General features: G+C 37.4%; 1 protein-coding gene across 4 annotated transcripts in view; it reads right to left on the bottom strand.

Annotated features, from left to right (window-relative positions):
* The window catches only part of LOC120312467 (NACHT, LRR and PYD domains-containing protein 12-like), a 62,645-nt gene that overhangs the window by 25,935 nt on the left and 9,605 nt on the right, over window positions 1-27,105 (bottom strand). For 3 of the 4 annotated variants that reach the window (XM_039353228.1, XM_039353226.1, XM_039353227.1), the window contains exons 2-8: window positions 25,189-25,485; window positions 21,032-21,070; window positions 10,102-10,216; window positions 8,847-8,924; window positions 4,489-4,659; window positions 2,410-2,568; window positions 2,049-2,219 (exon numbers count right to left, since the gene is read on the bottom strand). In XM_039353228.1, the coding sequence (XP_039209162.1) occupies window positions 2,049-2,219; window positions 2,410-2,568; window positions 4,489-4,659; window positions 8,847-8,924; window positions 10,102-10,216; window positions 21,032-21,070; window positions 25,189-25,459 (1,004 nt within the window). In that variant the 5' untranslated portion in view covers window positions 25,460-25,485. Of the gene's footprint in view, window positions 1-2,048; window positions 2,220-2,409; window positions 2,569-4,488; window positions 4,660-8,846; window positions 8,925-10,101; window positions 10,217-10,337; window positions 11,888-21,031; window positions 21,071-25,188; window positions 25,486-27,105 lie in introns of those variants that run through there. The other variant, XM_039353229.1, reaches the window with a different exon arrangement.

Raw genomic sequence — 27,105 nt, forward strand, 5'->3', positions numbered from 1 at the left:
GAATTGAAGGACAGTCACTTAGTATAATTAAACTTGCCATTCTGAAGGTTTCTAATACTGTGTTTTCCCGAAAATAAGGCCTATCCCAAAAATAAGCCCTAGCATGATTTTACATGTGCGCCTAATATAAGCCCAACCCCCAAAATAAGCCCTAGTTAAGACCCTGCCCACTCCGTCCCACCATCTGATCGCTCGTGGCCACAAAGGGCAGGAGGCTGCATGGTGTGCCAGTGTCACCAACATGAGATGAGGCAGGTGGAGGTGAGTGGAGCTGCCCTACACAGCCCACACCTGCTTACCTCAGGGCCCATGCAGCCAGGCCTTCCATGCTCCATCACCTGCTTTGCTTCATGACAACTGCACTAAGAGCAGCAGCCCTGTCCAGCAGGAGCCTGTGTGGCCACCAGCCCACTTCTTCTGGTTGTTGGTGGCCACAATGGGACAGGAGGCTGTGTGATGCACCAGTGCCACTGCCATGAGGCAAGGCAAGTTGGAGAGTGCAGCTGCCCTATTCAATGATCTGGCTGCCTGCCTGCCTCTTCCATTTCACTACCCTCTTGAGCCGGATTGCCATGCTATGGAGAATGGGCAGGAGAGGCGCAGTCCCCCTCTGTTGTTTTGGAGCCAGGGAGGACTGTCAGATGAAAGGTCTCTGCCATTGCTGCACATCAGCCATGTCCATCGTTGGAGGGGCTTTCTTCCATCCCTGCTGCCCTGCTCCACCCTGCAGATCATGTGCCCGGCACTGGCTGTTTCCTTCTCCTCCCTGTGTCTGCCACTGCAGGGGCTTTCTTCCATCCCCACTGCCCCATCCCACCCCACAGACCACCTGTCCGGCAACAGCCACTATCTCCTCCTCCACCTGCCACTTCAATCCTGTGGTGCCACCTTGCGTTGCCTGCTCCCCGTTGTAGTTTCAATGGTGAGAACTCGGAAGGCCTGCAGCTCTGCCTCATCCCTGGGCTGGGGTTTCGGCCTCCTGGCCTCCTTCACAGATCTGCCCATAGCCACCAAAGTGGCACGCAGAGGAGGAGGCAGCAGCAAAAAAATGTAAGACCAGGTCTTATTTTCAGGGAAACATGGGTAGTAGAAAACAGTTAACAAGCAATTTCCAGAAGTGATTAACAAAGGAGTTTGTGAACCTGTGTCCTTGGACAAAGGTGCCAATCTCTAACCACCCAGATCTTGAAGCTCACCAGCAACTACTATCTTATAGTCTCCTCATGGAGAGCTGCTGTCTAAAGTACTTGGGGGCAATCTCAAGTCCTCTCCTTATCCAGAGAGGAATGCTATCTTTGCTACTGTATCCCTGAATGTCTGGTAAGTCCAAATTATTCAGTGCCAATAATAAACAAAAGAATATATACTATATAGAAAATATTTCTTAAAAGTAGATGGAAATTAAAATTCTCAATGTAGATTAGCAACTTTTATGCAAGCCAATATTTATATTAAAGCCAAAATCATAAATAGAAGAAAGTTTCAAGTATCTTTACTGTATTAAAGGAAGCTAGTAAACAATTGAAGAGAAAGTCCAGGAAGTGATAACAAGGTGATATTATCTACTGAAATAACAAAAAGTTTGCTGTAAATTACAAATACAAAATTGCCATAAAGGGTAAGAAAGCATCTGAGAATACCCAAAGAATGGCCAAAGCTTATAGATCTATACATCTGAAAAGTCCAGCTGCAGATTTTTTAAAAATCAGAGTAATTGCTGTCATATCTCCAAATTGCTTAATGAAGATTTATAAACTACTGAGCATATTCCCCTATGAACAGATCCCAGAAAAGTTAGTCTTTGGCCAGATTCTCACAGCTAAGAAAGTATCTTTGCAGTGAGAAGGGATGCAGATCTCATATCTCCTAGCAAACTATCTTATTGCCCTTTTGACTATGATCACGGATAGAAATCTATCTCAGAAAATACAAGGAAGTAAAGATAATGTGGTTATATATCACAACTTTAACTGCCTTTCCATAGATAATTTTCTAGAACTCAAGAGAAATTTACATATATCAAACTAAAAAAAACCATGATTGCTCACCAGAGTCTTTCTACTTTACAGTCTGGATGTTTGAGCCCCTTATATAGCATTCTTAATGCTTCGTTCTGTGGATATATTAGGCACAACCATAACTCTCTTAATCTCTGGTTTCTCCTTAATACTTCTGCAACATGCCTGCTGTAGGGTTCATTCACAAACTCTTCGTTGAGCCTAGAAAAAGATTCCAAAAAATTAAAAGTACTTCTTAAGAGACAAGGACGGGCTATATCATTGTAGGAAGTGAAGAGACTATGGGTATTTATGGCAACTGAACTGCTTCTCCCTGGATACATTTCCAGAAAACAAGTAGTCAAGAGAAAGCAGCATGCATTAAACTGAAGAAGAAAAAATGATCACTTACCATAGTTTTTCTACTCTACAGTCTGGGTCCTGGAGCCCCTCACACAGACTTCTCACTACTCTGTATTTTGGACAGAATAGCCACAACTTTAAATCTCTTAAACTCTGGTTTCTTCTGAATACTTCTGCAAGATATTCGGTCATGGCCTCTCCACCAACCCTGCAGGTATGAATCACAGAAAGTGCAATTATTTCTTGGAAAAGAAACATAAACATAAATATAAACATTCAGTTCTTCAGGGAACTGAAGGGAATATGGATGTTTGCTGATAGTGGAACTGCCTCTCTGAGGATACATTTCCAGCAGATAAGCAGGTACTTTTACTTTTGGAAAAATGGCAAACATTGGTGATATCAATATCAGTATTAATATTTATAGTTTTATTGAGAATTTTCTTAAGATGATATTAATCTAACTGTATTACATATAATGAGGGAATGAATGGAATAATGTTTTTTAAATATTATTATTATTGTACATTTTTTACTTATTGATATTTAATTCTTTATCTACTGTGTCTTTTCCCACTTTCATTTTTGTGTAGCCATTTATTCTGTTTTTGCTTTTAATGTTTTAAATAGAGAAATTATTGATTTTCACAAGTTTAAACTTCTGGATAACAGCTATGCTTGGCCCCCATTAAATCCTGGGAGGAGAGCCAAGAGAGCAAACAAGCAGGGCCTCAGTTCTAGAGCTCCTAATCATAACCAGCTACTCTCTGTAAAATGGGGAACTCCTTCTATCTCAAGGAAAGGCACAAAAGAAGAAATACATTAGATTCATTTAAACCAAACATGCAGGCTTTGTACAATCATAGGGCTGGAAGGGACTTTTGAAGTCTTTTAATTCAACTCCTATCCAAGGCAGAGACAAATGGCTGCCCAATCTTTTCTTGAAAAGCTCCAATCATGAACCATCAACAGCTCAGGGAGGCAAGCTGTTCTATTGATTAATTGTTCTTACTGCCAAGAAATTTCTCTTCCGTTCCATGCTGGATATCCCTTTAATGAGCTTCCATTCATTCTTCTTATTCTGCCCTCCGATGCTTTGGAGAATAAGTCTATTCCCTCTTCTATGACAGCCCCTCAAGCACTGGAAGATAGCTATCATATCATCCTTCATCCATTTTTAATAGATTACACATACTTAGTTCCCTTAGCCATTAATATAGGAATAGGAACAGGAATTTTCTTTATTGGCCAAGTGTGATTAGACACACAAGGAATTTGTCTCCGGTGCTTAAGTTCTCAGTGTACATACAACAATAATATCATGGTATGTTTTAGATAATAAATCGTAAGATACACTCGTAAATCATAAGATACAAACAGCAAGTGATAAATCATAAGATACTAATAGGAGAATGTAGTAGGAAGGATAAGATGAGAAAATAAGAGCGATAATAGCAATACAGCCCTACTACAAAATATCTTTAGGCATAAGATAGTGCGGAGAGAATTAGGTGTTTAGCAGAGTGAATAGAATTTTAGGAGAAGCTCTCCTATTTTATCACTTCTTAAAATATTAGACAACACAGTATCAACAGTAGAGACCTTCAGGTTTAAGGATTCTATAATCTCCCAGAACTTGAAATGGATATCTAACATCAGAACCATCATTAAAAAGACACAACAAAGAATGTTTTCCCTGTGTCATCTCAGAAATTAGTATTTCAGATTGCCCAAGGAGCTGCTGGTACAGTTCTATACGGAAATTATTATCTGTCATATAATCATATAGATTAGCCCCTAGAGCCCTTTTAGTTTTGTTGCTCTTCTCTGCATTCTTTCTAGGGTGCTGTATCACACTGCTAAATCATACTTAAGTGATGAGGCACTAGGAGGATGGTCCACTAAGATCCCTCTCAAGGTCACTACTGTTGAGCCAGGTACAGCCTATTTTGGAAAAGTTTTGATTTTTCCTGTCTAAGTGCAGGACCTTAATTTTCTCACCACTGAACTACTTCTTGTTCAATAAGGCCCAATGTTCAGCTCTGTCAAGATTCTTTTGAATCTTGGGTCTATCTTTCAATTCCCCCCAGTTTAGTATCAAACTGAAAAAGAAATATTGATCACTCACTCTAGTATTTCTATTTCACAGTCTGGATGTCGGAGCCCCTCACACAGTAATTCCATTGCTCTCTCATTTGTGTCTTTGAGGAATAAATTAAACTCCTTCAACTTCTGGTTTGTCTTAAAGACTTCAACAAGTTGCTTGCTGCAGGACTGTGTAAAGGACCATTTTTCCAATCTGAAAGTGCAATAAATATTCAGAAGAATTATAATGATACCTTCTGGGTTTGGGTTTCTTTTTATTTATTTTTATGAGATTATAATTTTCAAAGAAGAATGGAAAAAAAGAGAGTACTGATACAAAAATTACATATATGAAAATAGATGAATAAATAATAATAATTACAAATACTCAATAAGGATAGACTTGGGAACATAACCAACTGATCTAAAATATCATATGGCTGGCTAAAAAACAAAACATTAATAGTTTCTTATAAATAGTACAGTATGTAGATTATATGTCAAAGTGAGAAATAAAGTTTGAAACACAAATGTTGGATTTGGCACTTTTTTATGTGTACAATCGACATCTAAAATGTATTCCGAATATAATGGATTTCTACATCCAATTTCCTTTTAAAATATGAAATGAACTTAGATATCAAAGTACATTTCTGTAATTTAGTTAGCCATTCTTCAACAGTGGGGATCAAGCATCTTTTCCAAAAAAGAATATATAAAATTCTTGTGGCTTTTAACATATTTAAACTTAGTATTCAGTATGTTGAAAAAATATATGGAATTAGTAACCTTTGACAACTAACAAGATAGCAAGCAGAATGCCTCCCACCATCCAGAATGCCTTCCATCATGCATACTCAGGCAGAATTTTGAAAAATGGTTTTATCCAGTATGATACAAGGGCAATTATCAAGATAGCTACAAGCTTGGCACAGGTTGAGATGGGGAATCCAATCCTAAATAAGAGATGTATGGAGAAAAGACAAGAGGCGGGAAGCTTGAGAGACATAAAGCTTAAAAAATTGTTCTCAGAATTTGCTCTCAGGGAGTGAGGCCAATAAATCAACCATATATTCTACCCAATATTCAGCTGTAGATGTTTCCTTGGTTCTCCAGCAGGCTGACTTTGTTCTTGCCAAATTTATCAGATCTACCAAGTTCTGCACTCTTAGAGGCTGTCACTGGTGCAAGTAAGGCAACCTGGGGGCTTATTATAACCAACTCACCAGAGTCTACTCATTGTCACTACTACTACTACTGGAATTACCAAAGCCAAGACTATTGTTTCTAGAGTCCCTAACTCCAACTCCTCCCCATCCTCCTCATCAGAGGACATGACCAGCAGATCCATAGCAACTTTGAAGTCAACCATGGCAGCTTAAACCATGCAGTCCATTAGTTACACACAGAAATATTTCTCATTTTATTTGCGTATTATACCTAATTGGATGGTAATTTGATGGATTGAACAGGTCGTCCTTTTAAAGACTGGGATAGTTAGAGCATTGCCATTCAGTTGATAGACTAATCTATGTACATAAATAGGGAAGCCAATATAGGGGACCATCGTTCTAGACTTAATTTTAAATATAGTATTAGATTCATGCTTTTCCATTTTTAAGCTTGATTTTCTCTAAATGATGATGGGTGGGGGAGACATTCAGGAAAAGCCTTATTTAGTAGAAAATAGGTGGATTACTGAGTGATAAACTGAATAACTTATGGAAATAATTTACTCAGACCTCAGAAGTAATTGAATTCATAGAGGTTTTTCTCTGGACTGAACTGGTTACAGGGCATCAAAAAATGACAGCGTTGCTCTCTTGGGTTGATCATGTGAAGCTCATTCAATCCAACCTTTGCTATAGCAGTTTCTTATTCCCCAAGATATCTTTATATTCTGTTTTCTAGGTATGAAATTTCCCATATGAATATATTTTTATAACTGGCAATTCTCAATGCATCCTTCAATGTAATTTAGCTTATTCTATTTAGATAACATGCACCTCCAACTGATTCTGAACAGTGCTATCTTTATCCAAGACACTTTTTATCAAACCATGGTTTCAAAATTGGATTAAAATTACCTCACACTGAAGTAGATTAATCCTGTATAAGCTTCAATAGTTGATGAGAAGTTAATACTTCATAAGCATTTTAGCTAACTAAAAGACAAACAGTAATAAGGCGTCAGGTAAGATTTAGGAAGTGAGTCACTACTATGATACTCACTGAAGATGTACCTCCAGTTGTGGATTCAATATGTATCTCTGGCATGTAACCATTCTGAACTCACAGAGTAGACACAGTGTTGAATTCAGACATCCACATTAATGGAAACTGATGACAAGTCAGGGTGGATTTGAAAACTGTTGGCTCAATTCTAGCAAAATGTCCTCTAATCAATACCAAAAGGCATTAATCTTATGAGATCAGCCTGTGTGGAGGGATACATGCATTAACCAGGAGCAAGCTGAAATCCTGATTTCCTACAGCAGGGGTGTCAAACTCTCAACGTCACATGACGTGTTGTGACGTATAGGGACTTTTTTTCCATTATCGGCCATGGGGTGGGTGTGGTTTTTCTATGATACATCCAGCCTGCGAGCTGGCAGTTTGACACCCTTTGCAATAGCAAGGTAGGAACACTGTACTGGGGAGAAGACAAATGTTTGGAGTATGGTTGAAGTGAGGCCACCTATAATTCCAACTACACAACATTCTTTAGGCCATGAGTTGCAACCATATGCAAAATTGTGAAGCTGTTCAGTTTCAGAAACTTTAGCTCTGATTTTTTTTAATAGAATATTAATATCCTACTTCTGTAGAGTGAAAAAAAATGCCCACCTGAAAGATTCTGAGAGATCTGCTACAGAGGACAAAAGAATCCTTAAGGAATCAATCCAGAGATAGTGGTGGAAACAGGGGTAATTTGGAATGGGGCTCAACAACACAAGACAGTGCTAGTCCTGATTAGGTCATATGGAGGCAAAAGGATTGCATTCTTGGGGGTCTTCACATGACCTAACTTAAGTCTTGGATGGGACTGCTCTGGCTATTAATCATCTTGACCTGCTCTCACACTTTCAGAGAACAAAATATTTATCTTTTGCTCTTGCTAATTGCACAACTAGCTTCCCATTCCCATGGATAGATCTCTTACATATAGCTTGGAGACAAGAAATACCCTTTGTTCCCACACACATAGTTCTGTTGACATGACCCACATGTCAATTTATGAATAATTCTCTAGTAAGATTGCCTGGTGCCAGATGGGAGAGGGGAGCCCAGAATTATAAATCTGGGTGCTATAGGACCCATAATCACACACATCATGATGAATCTCCTATCCCGCCATTATCTGTTGCAACTGAACAAGATGAGAGTTCCTGTCTTAATATATTGCTTTTATTAATGTATTTTTCTTAATAGAGATTTGTATTTTAAAATAATTCTGGCATCCATTCTTCCTTCTTTCTTCAGGGTCCTCTTGTGGTGGCGGATACTGCTCTATATGCAATCTAGGTCTAACATATGACTGCTAACATGAACGGAATCAGAGAGAAGTTAATGGTTGTCATGGAGGCCATGAAATCCGGAATAGCACAAGATTTTATCCCCAAGACATGGAGCACTCCCAGTCTGGGGATTCTACCATAGTCAGGCAATGAAATCCAAGGGATATTGCTGGGCAGCAGCCATGCCCAGCTTGCTCCTACAGCCTTGTGTAATGGCCCTTACATATTTATATTTGTTAACTCTGGGAATTGTAAGCTTACTTGCTGCTTTGTGTGTTTGTGACGAACTGGAGAAGTACTCTTCCACTTTGGAAGAAGGTAAAAGAAAGGCAGTATCCAGCCTCATTCCCTCAGTCTTTCCACTACCTCTAACTCCATCTTGACACACAACCACTCTAATTCACTCTCTCCACCAAGAGCAGATTGCTGTTTGCCAAGCACTTCTATTGATAGACCTATCAGTTCAACCCATCCAATAGGGCACAGTAGCTTCTTTGTTCAGTTCCCCCCTCCCATAAGCATCATGGACACATCTCTCCTCAGACCTCCTCTCACAAAACCACAAACAAAAGTGGGGGAGCCCTGTCTCTCACTTTTCTCTCTCTAGAGGAAGCCCTAGAACACTATATCCTGCCTCTCATCAAGAAATTCCAGTGATAACAGTGCATCCTTCCTTACATTTCCCAAACACTCAAAGTCAGTTAACACCGAGTTCCAGCTCAGGCTGCAGGAACTCCCAAAGAAGTCTCCTTTATTGTTGACCATGAAAGATTGATAATAGAGTGCTATAGCAATATTATTAAGGGTAATATGCAAACTTCTAATATTAAGTATTTTTTTCCTTATCAATAACATCTGTGATAAAATGAAAGCAGTTTCTTACCTCAGGACTCTTAGGTTTCTCAGCTTTGTCAGTGATTGAAAGAAATCTTCCATACATACTTCATCCAAACCACATTGCCTAAAGGAGAAAAACATTTTTGTTCTCAGACTTTGACTTCAGTGTTTCTAATTCCTGTACCTTGAAAATATAAATGGCTTCCAGTCCATTTGTAAAGTAACCAGAAGTGAATGTACTCTTGTTGCAGTATGGGAAATTAGTAGTATAAAAAGACGATATAGTAAATGAAATTATTATAGAGCTCTGCATGCAGAAATTAAGTAATTAAGATTAAGATGGCATCCTAGATACAAAAAAAAATGAATAAACTGAGAGAATATTTAAGGAATCCTAAGTACCAGAACATAGATGTGAGAAGTACTTTCCAAATGTTATATAACCATGCATACATGCTTACCATGGATATTCTCTTCATGCATAGTCATCTTCATTCACCTCCAAAGAATAATTATGGCCTATAATTGTAAATAAGTGGGACTCTCTAGATTGCTGCCTGAGTTTCATTTTATTTCAGGTAAGCATCTCTGCTCCAATTGGCTATTAGGACCTGTGGCAGGAATGCCTTCTTCCCTCTGGTCACTGGTTACTGCCTCTTATGCCCTTTTGGGGCAGTGGAGGGTTACTGTACAAGATCACTGAAAGGACTGGATGTTTATTTTAAAAACAGGTCACTGGTGGAACAGGTAAAGGGGGAACTGCCTTTTTGAGCAAGGTGAAGTTGACAAGAGTGCTATCCCTTATCATTTTCTTATACTGGAGGTTACAGAAAAAAAATGGAAAAATTGGTATTTTCTTTTTCCTTTTGTTAGTCCATCAGTGTCAATCACGAAGGGTAATGAATGGATGAAGGCTAGTACAAAAAGGTTGTTTCCTTTGCACTGTTATGATTTCATCAGTCATCTGACTCAGGGGTTAGAGGAGTGAACAGACAGATTGTCAGCCGGAAAAGCAAGCAGGGAATCAGGCACTTCTCAGAGCTTCCAGGCCAATGAGTCAGAGCAGATGAAGCCCAGTAAAGATAATGAGGGAACACATTTTGGCAGAAAGCATAGTACATTGTTTTAAAAGGATATATAATGATTGAGACACCTCCATAACTCAGCTACTGAAAGATATTTATGAAGAGGCCTTTTTCTGACGTATTATTATATTTAGGAGAATAGGTTTGAGAGTAGCAGTGGCATGATTATAAACTGAATTAAATGCCAAAAAGTTATAAACTTTCAAAAATACTTACCTATGTTCTAGAAGAAACATTTCTTTCTCTGTTGGATATATAGATGTAGGGCCTCGAACACAGAGCTTCTGCAAATTCTGGCAATGTTGTAAGCAATAGGCCAGGATCATCAGTTCTGTATTTGAATTGCAGTGATACTCCATTGTGGTGACAGCACATAGTGCATCTTTTACAAAATTCTCATCTTGTGTCTCATACAAATAACTAAGTATTGCTGTTTCCATATAGAAATAAATTCTTTTATGAAAGAATTTATCTATATATGTCTCAGGATAATGTTGCATGACCCAGTCTAGATCAGTCCCGGTGATTGACCCAGATTCAATCCTATAAATTCTTCTGTCAATCATTTCTTTCACCCAGTCTAATAATAATTCTTTATTCTAACTAGAAATTTCCCATCCAAATTTATTTTTCAACTCTTTCATTCTATTTTCTTCATTTAGAAGACCAAAAAGGAAGTGAAATCCTACTGCAAAATCAGTCTGAGAAAATATACTATGCCTATGTAAAAGTGTCAATAAATTTTTATCTGGGTTTTGAGAACGCTGTTCTTCTCCATCTTCTAAAACATAAAACAAAGCAGCAAAAAACTCCTGGAAACTTAAGTGAATGAAGCTGAAGGTTTGAATACAGTGAATGTCCCTTTTGAAGATGTTCTGATTCAGAAAGAGGGGGAAGAGGTCATCCTGATCCAAAGTGTGCTTCTTGACATCTTCTTCCATAAACAGTATTTGCTGTTTCCACATGCCTTCTGCAGCCAAAGAGCAGAAAGTCTTTAACTTTCTTTGGACATCCTGTTTGGATTCTTGGTGATGAAAATCTAACAAACTGGACAGATACCGCATATAGATTGCAGTAAGAGTGCATGGTGTCTTCTGAAGATTCATACCTCTCTCCATCTCTTGTTTCATCACTGTGCAGATGATCCAGCTCACAAGGGGAATGACACACATGGTGAAAAGGGTATCATTTTGTTTCACAAATCTTAAAGCTTGAGTTGCTTGGTCTTTGTTTTCAAAGAATTTGTAGAAATATTCTTCCCTATCCTTTCTAGAAAACCCCAATATCTGAAAAAAATGTGGATGTTTTAAACATCGATGGAATTTGTCTAAAGCAGTAGGTCTTGTTGTGATTATAAGAGAGGATTCAGGAAGAAGCTTTTTTTGAAATAAACTTCTTAAAATAATTTTTACTGGCTCCTCCTTCCATGGATCAAAGCAAAAGGAATCTTCATACCGATCAAAGGAATACCTTAATTCATCAAACCCATCAATTATGAATAGAAGCTTCTCTTCATTCTTCAGTATATTTTCAATGACACTTTTCACTTCCTGACACCTGGGCCACTGTTTTGAAATTATCTCTGCAATGCTACTCTTCTCTGACTCTGCATGGAGATTCATCTCTCTACAGTAAATATAGAAAACATAATTAAATTTATCATGGTAAAGTTGCTGAGAAGCCCAATCCAACATCATTTTTTTGGCCATTGTGGTTTTTCCAATTCCTGCAGCTCCTTGCAACACAACAATTTGTGGAATTAGTCCATGTTTACCACGGTTAAATAATGTTTCAACACTGGCTGAAGACTCAGCAATCTTGCTGATGATTTCAACATGTTTTCTTCCTGTTGCCAGAATTTCATGTTCTCGCTCCTTTTTAGACCGATAATAATCTAGGATGATTAGCTTTGAGTATCTCTGATTCAGGAGCACATATTCACCAGGAACAGCATTAGGATCTTTAATCGTTTGAAAATTGTTTTTAATGTAGTTTCTGTAATCTAAAGCCAGAAAAAAATCAAATTACAAGTGTCAAAAATAAGGCCTACAAAAGACACTCATTAAGGAGTTTGGTTGTTGGATCTTCTTGAAGCCACTTCCATCCACCCTCTGGATTAATGTGTTTACAAGAATTGCATGATACTCCACTAAGTGATCAAAGTAGGAATTGATTTCAATAGGCAAATATTTGTTAATTAATACAGTAAATAATTATTTTTTCACTATATAGTTCATCCTGTTCTACATAATATTTCTGTAATAATTGCACTAAATGTTAATAAGTTATATAAAGATGTTTCTTTGGACATTGAGAGACAGAAGTTTTTAAACCTTACTCTCTTGGAATATGGGAAACACACTTTGAATAAATTTAAAGCAGCATAATATATATTTTGTGCAGTTTGCTTTTTATTCACAAAGAAAAAGAGAAACATGGGCAGATACGGGCTTCTTCAATTCCAATATGTTTAAAAAATATGCAGTTGTTATTAAAGATCAGTTCTGGATTTCCCAAATAGCATTAGACACTTCTTCCTCCTCCTCCTCCTCCTCCTCCTCCTCCTCCTCCCCCCTTCTATTCCTCTTTTCCTTTCATTACAGGGACCATTTTTTTCAGCTATTCTCACTATACCAAAATTGAAACAACTTTGTTTAACATAAATACTCCTTCCTAGGGTCATTCTTGGTTACTTTGATGGCATCACCTTCAACAGATTTTTTTTAGGTAAGAAAATATATCTAAAATGATAATAAATTATTATCAGCATTTTGGATATATCAGTAGACTAGAGACATAGCCCTTTCAGACATGGCCTTTGTTGCTATTATATCCAAATTGAGTATTGTAGTATTCTACTTGTGGAAAATTGCATTTTGATCCATTTTCTCATGTTAAACTGATGCAATGCAATAATTCAGACTTTAAAATTGATTTTTTTGCCAATTGATTGGCAATTCTTATTCTCACTGGTAGAGCAAATGAATTTTGGGGATAATTTTTTACATGCATTTAAAGCTATATATCAGCAACAATCTGCTCAAATTGTTGTTAATGGGGGATTGAGTGAGACTTTTAATATTGAAAAAGGGACAAGACAAGGATGTCCAATATCTCCATTGTTATTTGTTTTGACATTGGAGATTTTGTTGATCCAGATTCGAGAATCAACGGTAATCAAGGGCATAAAGATAAGAAAAAATGAGTATAAATTACGGGCTTTTGCGGATGATTTGGTTTTGATTTTGGAACAACCGATTAGAGCAGTTGATTGTCTATTAGAACTTATAACACAGTATGGAAAAGTTTCTGGTTTTAAAGTTAATAACCATAAGACTAAGATATTACCTAAGAATATGTTAGCCAATAACAAGGAAAGTTTGGTTAAAGCCACAGGTTTTCAGATGGTGAAAAAGGTTAAATATCTGGGAGTATATTTAACTGCTTCAAATGGGAAATTGTATAAAAATAATTATGAATTACTATGGGCAAAAGTGCAAAAGGATTTAAATGACTGGAAAAAACTGCAATTGTCATTGTTGGGGAGAATTTCAGCTGTAAAAATGAATGTTCTACCAAAGTTTCTTTTCTTGTTTCAGATGATACCTATTTTTTAAAAAAGATGTAAATTTGGAGGGATGGCAGAAGGGTATCAATAAATTCATTAGGGCTGGGAAAAAACCAGAAAGAGGAGGACTTAAAGCATCTAACTTGAAATTATACTATGATGCAGCCGCCTTAACTTGGATAAGTGATTGGCTTAATTTAAGAAATAAGGATATTCTTGTTTTTGAAGGGTGGGATTTAATGTATGATTGGCATGCATATTTAATTTTTAATAAGAAAGTGGACCGGGCTTTCAAATCACATATTTTGAGGAGTGCCTTACTTCGAGTTTTGAAAAAGTATTATTATAGGTTAAACTATAAAATACCTATCTGGGGGATTCCTAGACATGCAATTGAGGGGATTTCTAAGGGGATGAATTTTGATAAAATTTCGTATAAAGAATTATTAACTTGGTCAGGTTCGGATTGGTATTTAAAATCTCTAGATGTATTAAGGCAAGAAAATATTCTACAGTCATGGTTTCAATATTTACAAATAGTGGACAGGTGGACTGTAGATAAAAAAGAAGGAATAACACTAGAAGATGGAAATCTGGTTATTCAGATTAAAGATCAGAGTCAGGCCCATATAAAAAGAATTTACAATGCTTTAATAGAATTAGACTCTGAAACAGAATTGGTTAAAGACTGTATGATTAAATGGGCTCAGAATATCCAGGATCCGATCCCATTGGACTTATGGGAGACAATTTGGATTAGAAATGTTAGATTTACACAAGCTCAAAATTTGAGGGAAAATTTTTATAAAATGTTTTACAGATGGCATTTAGATCCTAAAAAATTATCTTGTATGTATCCAAATTTGCAACCCAAATGTTGGAGATGTGATAATATGGATGCGACATATTTTCATGTTTGGTGGAATTGTAAAAAGGTAAAGGCTTTTTGGATTATGATTAAGTGGAACATTCAAAAGATTTTTAAAAGGAAGATAAAGTTCACCCCTCAATTATTCTTATTGGGTATCTTTGTGGATTTAAATGACAAAGAAACTACTTTAATGTTGAATTTATTAACTGCAGCAAGGTTATTAGTAGGCTCGTATTGGAAGAAGGACTCGTTGCCTACTTTAGAAGAATGGATATTTAAAGTTTCTAACTTTGCAGAAATGGCAAAAATTTCTGCTTATTTGAAGGATCATACACAAGAAAGATATATTATTGTATGGAGAAGATGGATAGATTATATTCAGAAAAAATATGGGACTATAAAGTTTCATTTATTTTATGAGTAAATTTTATAGTAACTGTTGTAGAGATTTGTTTATATGACTTAATTTAAGGGGAGTTAAAGGTTAAGTACGATGGGTTTTTTTTCTCTTTTTTTCTTTTTTCTTTTATTATTGTTAACTTTCTTAATAATAACCCTGTACTCTGCTCTGGGAAGCGAGGGGGGGAGGATTGAGGGTAGGTGGGTGGGTGAGTGGGTGGGTAATGATAATATAGTCATGGTAAATGCTTGGGCATTTCCCCTATGCTGCGTTCATGTGTGTGAGAGGGATGAGAGGGGAGGAAGGAGTAGGGAGGAAGTAGGATGGTTAGAGGAGAAGGGGAGGGGAAGAGAGTAGGAGGGGAGGAGAGAAAGAGGAGGGAAGTGGGGAAGGATTAGAGAGGGTGGACGCAGCCTGGGGGGAATGGGCAGGCGGTACCAATGGTTAGGAATTTAATTGTATTTTGTATGAATAAATGGAAAATAAAAACTTTTTAATAAAAAAAATGATTTTTTTAAAAAAATCTGTATTCTGTGGAAGATTTGAATATATGCTGAGATTTTTATTTTAGACTGATTTTAGAATAATAATGTTAGTTTTAATTTCCTTTTTTTAAAAGGATAAATATCTTTTTATTTAACATTCTACTGGTGCAACATCTATTGACATCTTATTTTGGACATGTAAATGATTAGAAGTGATCATTGGTCTTATGAAAATTAAAATCCCAGTTAGTCTTTATAAATATTAATTTCCAATAAGTCATTTGTTATGTAAATATTAAAAACTGAATGTAATTTAATAAATGGAGATCTAATCTAACAACAATTGTCCAGACTGCTGGTTTGAAAGAGAGGACAAAGAAGCCATCTATGTCAAAATTGAACAGCCCTCTCTCAACAGAGGGGGAGGGATAAGACATCATCTGTCTCCAGTCTACAACACAGTCCTTTCAACCGTTCCAAGAAGGCTACACACCCATTCTCACTACTCAGGTGACCCTGACGATACTGATAAACCTCCAAGTGGTTTCAACGACTCGCTAAAAGAGTGCAAATGACCACCTGTCTGCAAGAAGTATAAATCTTTTCATTTCCATTCAGTCAGAGCTGAAGAAGCTTCTTGCATGAGAAGCAAAACATCTTCAAAGGAAAAACAAGAAAATTCAGTTGTCTCGTGGAAAAGCATCTTTGGGACATCTCAGATTGTAATTTATTCAACATAAAGTAATATTTATAGGTTTATAATACTTCTGTATAGAAAAGGGAATCAATGTCATTACTTTGTTCGACATGGAATGAGAAGCCTGTGTCAGTTAAACATAATTTTTGCAATATTCTGAAATTATTATATTTTGAGAAAACATCATTATGTGCATCAGTTTGACTTGAGATGGGTGTTCAATTTTTGATATGGCTATATTCTTTTGAACTTTTACCTATTACATGGAAATTGATGGCAAATTGCACAGAAATGGTTTCTGTGCAATTTGAAGCACTAGGAGATTTTTTTTTATTCAAGATTGAAAAAATACATTTATGGTCCCAATTAGCCAATGAATTAAAGACTTCACATTACTTGCAAGTTCAGAACAAATTGTGTAGTAACAAAGAATATGAATGGATAATGGTAATATAATACTGGACATCTGTGGCCTGCTGGGTCATCATTTTATACATATATTTCCTTTTCTAAAAAAAAGAAAGAAACAGAATGATCTTGGGAGGGCAAAAAATCCAATGTGGCTGGAATGACTTATAACTTCCTGTAGGCTTCCCTGTGGGAAGCTGTCAGAGAGCATTGAAATCTTCCTTATTTCTTTCCTTCTTTTCTGTTTCTTCCTTCCTTCCTAGGAAAAGCACCTGGGGCTGTACAAGAGGTATTAGGCAAGTCAGGTAGGGAGAGTCCAGGGGAACCACTGGTTGAAAAGGATGTATGGGGAGGGGATTTCCAGTGAAGATGGCCAACTGACGATATGCCCAGGGAGGGCTCCCTGGGGCTCCCTGAAGGAGTTTTCTCTGGACTGTCATTTTTTCAACTTACTAACAGATGAAACCAGCATTCCTTTTAGTTTATATGACTCTCCTGGGTTAGGGGGAGTCCTAGAATCACCTGACAATATATTTCATACAGCAGCAGTCTACAAGTAGTTTCAGGAGCTGTGCTTCAGACTTCCGGTTTGCCATTGTGGCCGCCACAGCCGCTGGAAGGCAAGCTCCATCTGCCACGTTTGATTTCATTCCATTGGGGGACCCTGGAAAGAGTCGAAAGTCACCCTGTAGGGGTGATGCTTGATCCGGGGCAGCCCTCCAAAGTGGCAGAGGAAAGACCGGCCATAGCAATATGGCTCGTCACTAGGCTGCAGACAGCCAAAGTCAAACTTACCACCAGGCACTTCTATCTAAAGCAATGCATATGAAACTGGGTGAGATCTGATCTTCTCTCTAAGATTCTAAGTATTTTTCTTCCTGTAAAAGCTGCCCAAAGTATCTTTCCCCCTGTGAGGAAAGAGGGAAAGGAATTTCTACCCCACCCTCTATGAATAGCGGTGACTGACTACCCAGGGGAGTTAAAGCACTAAAAGAATAACTTTAATCTAATTGGATTTACATGTTTTTGAAACTTGGGGACCAAAGGTTTTCTTATTCTCATGGAAGACTTTTTTTTTATCCATAAAAAAGAAATAAAATTGGAAAAAGGACTATAAAAAATTTGTACTTAAAAAACCTTAAGCGGCATCGGTGACATCTTGTGGTGAAGCTTGTTATTACAACTTGTTATTGCCTAAAGGAGACTTGGCTTGAAGCCCAGACTACAGATAAGACTCTTTTAACTTTGATAAACACTACCTGTGAGAAGTTCAACTGTAAAAAGAACTTCTGGGTGGCATGGCTGGCCTCCTTGAACTATGAATATAAACTTTTATTGATCTTTAGAGCTGTATGTGGGGAATTGTCTTCCTACTTTTTTTATCTGAGGAATATTGGTCGTTATTTGAGATAATGAAATACCTTGGATTATAAAATCTTACTTGACAAACAACTTTTACTATAAAAACTACCTACAAACATGTGAAATAGAGGCCCCATACCCAGCTATAAAATTATTTTCATCATCTGATTTCAAAGTCCTCAACTTAATGCACCACTAAGAGAAGATAGATGAAGACCAGGAAAAGATTCTTTCCATGCCGAAAGCAATACATGAAACCATCCTTTCAGCTTGTGACGAAGTAAGATGTTACAGAAAAGAACAAGATGTCAGCTTAGATATACAAACCCAAATTCTGACTACAACTAAAGAACTAACAATGCAGAAGGTAACAGAAGAAGTGGAACAATCAAATACTAAGACAGAGGACAATTGACCAACAAATACAGTCAATGGAATATCCAGAAAAGGGACTGACAACACTGAAAATGGAAAAGACTTTCTGTATAAATCAGAAGAAATTTGAGGAGCAAGAAGAAGAACAGACTGAATGGAAGATAAACATACCAGGACAATTATGGGGATTTGGAATAATAGGGAGACGATTTAAGGAATACAAATGGGCTAGTTCTTCCAAAAAATGGCAACTAAATGGTCTCTCTTATTCCAAACAATATATATAATAATAGAAGGAGATCTATTTGATAATTTAAAAGCATTGACATAGAAGGCTAGTTGGTGTTTTGATTTATTAGCGGGGATTTCATATTACTAATTAGAGAGTCAAAGGGAGAAGTTGAGATAAGGGAAATTTTAGGGAAAATATTATGAATATGTTTGATTTATTGACTAACTCAGATACTATAGATAATGGGATTTGATTTATTAAAGGGGATACTGTATTATTAATTAGATGATGTAAGATGGGGGGAATAGATAACTTTTAGGACATAGAACAAGATTATACCCAAATAGATAAGATGTGTATTTTGAATATTAGATTTTGTTATGAATTGAGATAAAGGAAACTTTGATTACCTAAAACCTGGAAATTATAAATATCAAATATTAAATTTGAATATTGATGGGAAACTAAAAATTGGGAAAACCCAATAACAGGTCATTGATTGAATGTAAAGATTGAATGTAAAAATAATTAAGATATGTATAAGCTAAAAATGTATTGATAAATGTAATAATGATGTTTTTATTTAGTTGATATAATAAGAACTATATTAGCTTAAATATGAGATAGTAGATATTAAGGAAAAAAGAGAGGAAATATTTGAGGTTGTAGTTTGAGATTTGTACTAAAGATTTTTGTATGTTACTGATTAACTATTGATTAACCCAGCCACCACGTTGCTTTTAAAATACGTAAATGTAAAATTAGAAAATTAATAAAAAATATATTTTTTAAAAGGAGCTATGCTTCAAAGCAAGAGGTGAGTTGACAACTGCAGGGTGGGACTGCAATTATTCATTGCTGAAAAAGTAGTCAATTTATTTTTCAAATGGTCAATAAGTTGTCCCTTTCACTTCTCACTTTTAGGGAGCATTATCTTTATTAAGCTAAGAGAAGCTCTCTTTAACCACGGCCTGTTATTTTTTCAGAAGATCTGCACCATTTTGGGGGCTTCCTTATTGTTAAACAAGGAAGAAGGTTGCTAAAGGCAAGCTAAAATAAGGAAGTGATGAGTATCATTTTTTTAACTTTGATGGCAAAACGTAAGGATAGAAAGTTGTGGTTTTATTTTACTATTTTTAAGTAATTTGTAGCTTGGTCTGCTTTGCTGTGGGTAGTTAAAACTTTTCGATTTACTGAATTCTGATTGGCCAGCAATTCTTGTGATTTACAAAAAATCTACCCTTTGACCACAAGATGGAGTTAAGAAGATGGAGCATGGAGCTGGGCAAATAGCTAGAGATGTGTTTGGGAAAAAAAAGTCTCCATTTTATAGATCAATTAAATTCAAAGCATGTTATAAAAACTACTCAAACCACTTCAGAGATGCAATTATGTGAAGAAAGTTACCAAACCATTGAGTAATTTCACAAGTGGTTGACAATGCAAAGGACACAATTGCAGTTTTGGAACATAAATCTGAAACCAATCTTTATTATGATGATGGTTTAAATATAAACCTCCCAGCACAACTGAAAGAAGAGTTCCAAGAAAATCTGTAACTTTCAGAGGACAATTTTGGACTTTTTCTTCATGGATACTAACAAGGTTGAGAATTCATTGAGAAAAAGAAGTTTGTAACTACTTGATAGACATTCCAGAGAAGAAAAATATTTTATTCTAGGAAGATAATCTAGAAGGAGTGACTTAAAGTTAATGAATTAATTGGCTGGAAGGAGCAACTTAAATTTAGTGAGTTAATTGGAGTTAGGAGAATTTATATATGTAACCAAAAGAACATTTTAACTGGGTTTTAAAATGCATTTTTTTCCTTTATATATAATGCCTGTTACTCCTAAAGCTTCTAAAATATTATTGAAAGTGTATTTGAAAATATCTATGTTAAGATGAAGTTTAAAAAATAAGGATTAGAATTTGTTTTTACAAATATTCTTAAACAAAAGTATAGAGTTTTAACATAGATGTTAAGAAAAAGTTTTTTTCCCCATTCGGGTTAAAGAATCTGAACTATAGTGAATTTTGCTAATCTGTATGATAGTCTATAAATATTAATGTGCAAATAGAAATATATATTATTTTCCATAGCAAAAAAAGTAGAGATGGTTAAATTAATTGCTTTATTCAAAAGAAATTAATATATCTCATTTTGTTTTTATTTGGAAACTGCTTCTGGATTTTGTGCTTATGATAGAAAATTAAAACTTTATTTTGGTTTTTGGTTTGTTGTTATAGAAATGGCTAGTATATGTTATTGTATAAAAGTGTCAAGCTGAGGTTGTAATGTTATATTCTGTTGTGCTAAAGAGAGTTGGAAACCAATGCTTTTTTTTTTCTTTTTCTCCCTTTCTACCCCACACTTTCTCTTTTTTTCCCTTTTCTCTTCCTCCAGTTCCCATTATTATTATTTTCCTTTGTATTTTATATTCTGAAAAACTAATAACAATGGCATGTGAAAAAATAAAAGGATGAATGGTGGGGTCCCTTCCTTCCTTCCTTCCTTCCTTCCTTCCTTCCTTCCTTCCTTCCTTCCTTCCTTCCTTCCTTCTTTCCTTCCTTCTTTCCTTCCTCCACTGCAAGAACCACCCTGGAGTTTTCCCCATCAGGATTTTGGGAGTGATTAATTTTCACAAAAGCTTCTTGCATAGGTGGGGAGGGAGAGGGGAGGACCTGATCATGCTGAATTAGCTTTAAAAATAATTTGGTGATCCTTTGAATATTTTTTTTCCTTACCTGATGAATCTGGTGGTTGGGGAGCATCAGCATCTGCAACTGAAGTTGGACTGAATTAGTGAAATACAAACTATAAAAAATAGGTAAATTCAGAGCATTTTTTAAAAAAATAGGTAAATACATGGGTAACATAGCAATTATGGATGTTTACATTCACAAGGTATATTAGATTTCTTATCTAACAGTTCTTATGAATTTCTATAAATTTCTTTTTGGAAGAAGAAGAACTGCTATTAATCTACTCCTAAGATACTAAGCCGTTTCAAAAGGCTATCAAGACCACTGATGTAAAAGGGCACACAGAGATCAAGGAGGGATAGGACAGACACACTATCCGTATTCTGCTCCCATCAGAGGCCATCCATTAGTGGCACGAAGACCATCTCAGCCTGAAACACGACTGGAAAGGATCTAAGGTAATAATTTCCTCCAGGGCTCTTCGAAGCTCTACTACCGGCTCGGCAGCATTTTTCATCCTGTTAGTCTCTGCATAAAGTCCCCTCCTTTCATCATCTTCATCTCTACTTTTCAATCCTGGTTTGTTTTTCATATGTGAAAGTTGAAGGTAGAAAACCTTGCCTGCCCAACTGTGGGGGCTTTCAGATGTTGAATGGGTGTATTACAGCATACACAATTTATTTTCCAACTATATCCTAAATGTGAGGAGTTTTGCATACCATCTTTATCAAAGCAAAACCCCTAACTTAGATAAAAGTTGTTTTGGGTTTTCTCAATTGTCTATAGGTTGCTTTCAGGCACTGGAGTTTTAGGAACCAACTGACCTCTTTAACATATTTCAGATGGATGTAAATTGGGTTTCAATGGTGCCATGTCAGCCATTCAATGTTTTTAGCCTTTTCTTCTCTAGCCTAAATAGTTCAATGAAATTGCAGCCCCCTAGATCTTTGGAGAACTCTTCAAGGGTGGGTGGGTTGTGCCCTCCTTCAAGAACACTGCTGTTTCTGCAAAGGCCAGTCTCATGCCATCTAACACAACGTCAGGCAAATTAAAGCAGATCTTCAGGATGCAACAAGGCTCAAATGGGATTTCTTCTTGGGATTAATACTGTTTCTGGGATACTTCTTGGATACCAGATTTGGGATCCCCAGTGTAGAAATGTACTCGTGAGTTTTCAGATATTTGGTGACTGTGCTTTCCCAAAACCAGTTCTCACTTCCTTTCCATTGAGGCTCCTGAGAGAGACTGTGTCTTTGGATCCAATCTGGGTAGGTCATCAGGGCCAGATGTTTTGTCTTCTGAGTTTTCAGATTCATGCTGGAGCCCATCTTCAAGGAATTTCTCTCAAGCAAAGTTTGTGCTTTGGGTTGTTCTGTGTGTGGTATTTATATGGTACCTGTTGTGTGTGGCTTTTTAGATGTTAATTGGGGGGTAAATGGCTGGCTATTAAGTCGTTGGCTGTTGTTTGCTTGTGCTGCCAAGTCCTTGCCTCCTGAGTACTTGATAAGCTGGTGACAAATCAGCATTCTGGTTATTGACGAGGATCCCATTTACCAGGCTTCAATCACTTCTCTAGCTGTTTTTGTGCCTGGTCCTCCAAGAATCTTAATAGCTGCAAATGATATCCTTCTTTGTTCTCTTCAACCAGCATTGCATACCCTGCTCTCTTCAGTAACAGCAACAAAGCATCACCACCTGTAAAATATTCTAATATTGCATCATGTCAGGAAACACAAATAGACTGAATCATGGTCAGTTCCTGACCAGGTAACGTTCAAGTTCTCTTATGCTACCCCCCTCTCCAAGGAGGCTGGACCCATTAGACTGCTCTGCCTTGGGTGATTAATGGATGTAAAATTCATCCCTAATGGTCAGGGTGTTTGTGGCTCTGATGCGTCCCCTCCTAATGAAGCCATTTGTAGATCCCACCATTCTGAACACTGTTCTGACTAGCACTGATAATTTTACCTAGTTTGGGTAATGAAACAGTTGCAAGCTCAGAGAACACCAAGTATCCCACATTTCAAACTTTAGCTTCAAATATACTGCTTGATTGGATACTTTCCGTCCAGTCTGCCAACTTTCCTTTTCGGGGAGAATGGTTGAAAAGGTGGTGACAAACAGCAAACAGATTATTCTACCTTTTCACTCAGGTTTCAAACCCAGATATGAGACAGAAAAAGCATTGGTCACATTCATGGATGACTGCTGATGGAATAGGGATGGACATGGTGCATCCATCCTTGTTTTCTTGACTTTTTGGTTGCTTTTGATACCATGGTATCCTTAGGGAGTTGAGGGTGGGTGAGTGGTACCGTTCTCTACTGATTCATTTCCTTCCTCCAAGGCTGGTTGCAATTAGTGTTGATAGGGACTGAGAAGTCCATCTCACAGCCCTCCTTTGTGGGGTGTTGCAGGGCTTGGTACTTTCTCTGCTACTTTTTAATATTTATATGAAATCACTGGGTATGATCATCCATTACTAAAGGATGAGATATCATCAGTACATGGATGATATCCAGTTATATATCTCCATCCCAGGTGAAGTGAGTGATGATACGGATGTTCTCCCTTGGGGCTAGGAGGCTGTGGAGGCTTGAATAGGAACAACAGACTTGAACTGAACCTCGGTAAGATAGAGTGGCTGTGGTTGGGCCCCTCTGCATCCAAAAATTTAGCATCTTTGGTTTTTGATAGGGTTGCACTATCCAGACAGAAAGCATGCACAATCTAGGGGTCCTCCTATACTCACAATTGCTGTCCAAATATTATGTGGCAGCCATGACTAGGTAGACCTTTGCTCAACTGTGCATTATGCACTAGTTATGCCCTTTCCTGGATAGGGAGGATCTCCATTCAGTCATTTATGCCCTGGTCATCTCCCATTTCAACTATTGCAATGAGCTCTACATGGGGCTACCTTTGAACGGGGAGCTGCTTCACTGGTATAGAATATGGCCTCATGGGCAATCTTGGGAGCCCAAAAAAGAGTACATGTAACACTTTTGCTGCCTGAGTTTCTGTAATGGACGTGTCTCCATTCTCCTCTCTGGATGCTGGTTTGGAGGAAGAGGATGAGCTAGTCCCTGGCACCTCCAGGGAAGAGAGGCCAGTGAGCCAGGAGTCTGATGGATTCAGATGAGGGAGCAGCTGGCTCCAGCTCATCAGAGCAACTACAGCTGGAACAACTGGACTGGCAGCCAGCTGAGCTTGGGCAGAGAAAATCCTGGATACAAGTTAGCTTGGAGGCTCCAGGTGGGGAGTGAGAGCAGCTGTGGTCAGCATGGATGAAGAGTTCAATAAACACCTTTAGCCTACTGTGGTGTGTGCATGTGTGAGTGGAGCAACACAGTTTCATAGAATGCCAATATGCTTCTGGGTCCAATTCAAGGTATTGGTCATGACTTTTAAAGCCCTATAAGGCATGGACCAAGTTACTTATAGAGCCATCATAATCCCATTACTTCAGCACATCCCATCTTGTCATGCAGAGAATGTATGTTGTGGACTCCATCAGCTAAAAATTCCCACTGATGGTGTCCAAGTAGAGCACCTTCTCTGCCATTGTCCCCACCATGTGGTGCTCCTCCTCTCCTGGCCTATTGGAAACATATAGAAGCATGGCTCTGAGGACTTCCTTGGGACGCACAGAAGAGCATGCCTCTATAGAGTGGTTAGCACCCTGACAGCCATCTCCATGCCTTTTCATTAATTTTTGATAGTAATTTTTAATCCATTCTTGCCTTTTTAGATTGTAAATTTTATTTATCAAATGTTTACATTTTAATATTGTTTTACGTGTACACCATCCCTTCCTTTTAGGAAGAGAAACCGTTTTAAAGATTTGATAAATAAATAAAACCTTTAAGTATATTCTTTAAATTTAGATCAATGAACTGTTCGGTTGAACTTGACTTAACTTTTTTCTTCCTTCCTTTTCTTTTCTCTTTTCTCAGTGATAGGAGAGTGCCAAACTGAGCGACAGAGCAGATGCAAAGCAGGTCCAAGATTAGAAGGAATCTCAGATTTGATGGAAAACTCCTCTCTGAAATCCCAGGGGCCCACTGCTAATCCTGGTCAACATCAATGAATTAGTTGAACATGATTCAGCAGGAGTCAGCTCCCCAAATCAAACTGGTGTTTATTTCTAGTTGATGTTACATGAGAGAACTTTTCTGTAATATGTTGGATTTTCTTACCTTTCTGTAAAGTTTCTTCAAGTTTTTTAGCAACATCATTTATATTGCTTTTTTGAAGGACACGAATGCACACTTCTGGAGCACCTTCCACATAATTTTGAATCAGAAGATCTACAACTTCTTGTCGATTAGCTTTCTCCAATGAAGCTGGAGGAATGTTTGGCTTTCCACTGTGGTCAATACATATTAGCCGCCATTTAAATTCTTCAAATTGCTCCTCAAGGAGGTCATTCAATGCTCTGTAAAGATCTTCTCTCGCAATGCTGTTCATGTCAGTTATGATAGATTATATCTGACCTAAAATTAAAATTAGAGAATTAAACCGATATTTTATAGAAAATGTGGAGAGAGAGAGAGAGGGGAAAGCAAAGGTTTTGGGAAGCTTGTCTCAGAGCTGCTTTGGGGAATGGCTTCCCCAAAGCCTAGCAAGATCCAGGAGAGGCCTGCAGTCTCCCAAATGCCACCTGATTAAGACAGAGCCCAGCCAATAAGGGTGGCTTCCATCTTTTGCAAAACATCCTCACTGGATGAATCACTGAGCTCCAATGGGACAACTTGCCACACCCAACTCGCAATGGCCAACTCATTGTTACTAACAGGCTATGGACAACTTAATTTGGGACAACTCTTCATGAGACAATTTAACAATTCAATTTAATTATTTATAGTAAATAAAAAATTGTTTTAATGCTTATCATTCAGATTTCCTTTTGCCCCTTCTTTTGAATCCTTTCTTTAATGATTCTATTCCACCATTTCTTTCATATTAGTGTAATTCTTGTCCTGGAGAGAGGTGGTTGCGGCGAGTTTTCCCACAATGAGTTGGCCATGCAAATTGGCTGTGGAGAGATGGCAAGTTGGTCGTTGGCTGCAGGGTATTGTCATAGATCTCACTGAGCTTTCTCCCTGATCGGCTCTGGTTTCTCTTCCTCTTCTGGTTTCAAGGAGTAAGAAGTAGGTCTGTTCCCAGCTTCAGTAAGCCAGGTTCTTCCTTTTGCTCCTTTGATGCTTGTCCGACTCCTTCTCCTGCTGCTGTTTGCAATATGTGGCTAAAGCTTTGAGTTTTCGTGCCACCCAGCAAGGCAAGGTAACAGGGTAGAAAAGGACATAGATGGGGTGGCAGATGGGGGGGGCTGAGTTGCATCCTCCCATGGGATCACAGGTCTGTGCAGGCTCACAAGCAGTCAAATTTTGATCATGTGACCACAGAGGGCTGCATTGGCTATAACTTCGGGTATCAGTGGTAAGTCCCTTCATTCGGTTACCATTGTAATTTCAAATGGGCAGTGAACAAATGATCGTAAGTTGAGGACTTACCGTAAAGTCTTTACATTAATAATAATAATAAGAACAATAAGAACAGTAAGAACAATAAGAACAATAAGAACAATAACAATAACAATAACAATAACAATAACAATAACAATAACAATAACAATAACAATAACAATAATAATAATAATAATAATAATAATAATAATAATAATAAAATTGGAAGGGACCTTGGAGGTCCAACCCCCTGCTCAGGCAGGAAACCCTATACCATTTTGGACAAATGGTTGTCCAGTCTCTTCTTAAAAACTTCCAGTGTTGGAGCATTCACTGCTGTATCTGGTTATAATTTAAGAGATAGAGTCAGATGGCACAACACACTAGTGAGGAACTGCTGAAGATCTTTTGGGGTTCTAATCATGTTTATGATGGGTTAGATTAAACCCTTTGGGACATGTAGCTGCTGATGTTGTCATACAGGAAAATACAATCCAAAGCGGCAAAGATAAAATTACAGTAGGAACATGGAACATAAAAAGCATGAACACAGTGAAAGATGAAATGAAACAATTACAAATTTACATCTTAGGCATCAGTGAACTGAAATGGACTGGGATTGAACACTTTCAGTCAGATGATCACACT

This window comes from Crotalus tigris, unplaced genomic scaffold (assembly GCF_016545835.1).
Source record: "Crotalus tigris isolate CLP2741 ecotype Arizona unplaced genomic scaffold, ASM1654583v1 scf7180000018504.2861643, whole genome shotgun sequence".
In the NCBI taxonomy this organism is placed as follows: domain Eukaryota; kingdom Metazoa; phylum Chordata; class Lepidosauria; order Squamata; family Viperidae; genus Crotalus; species Crotalus tigris.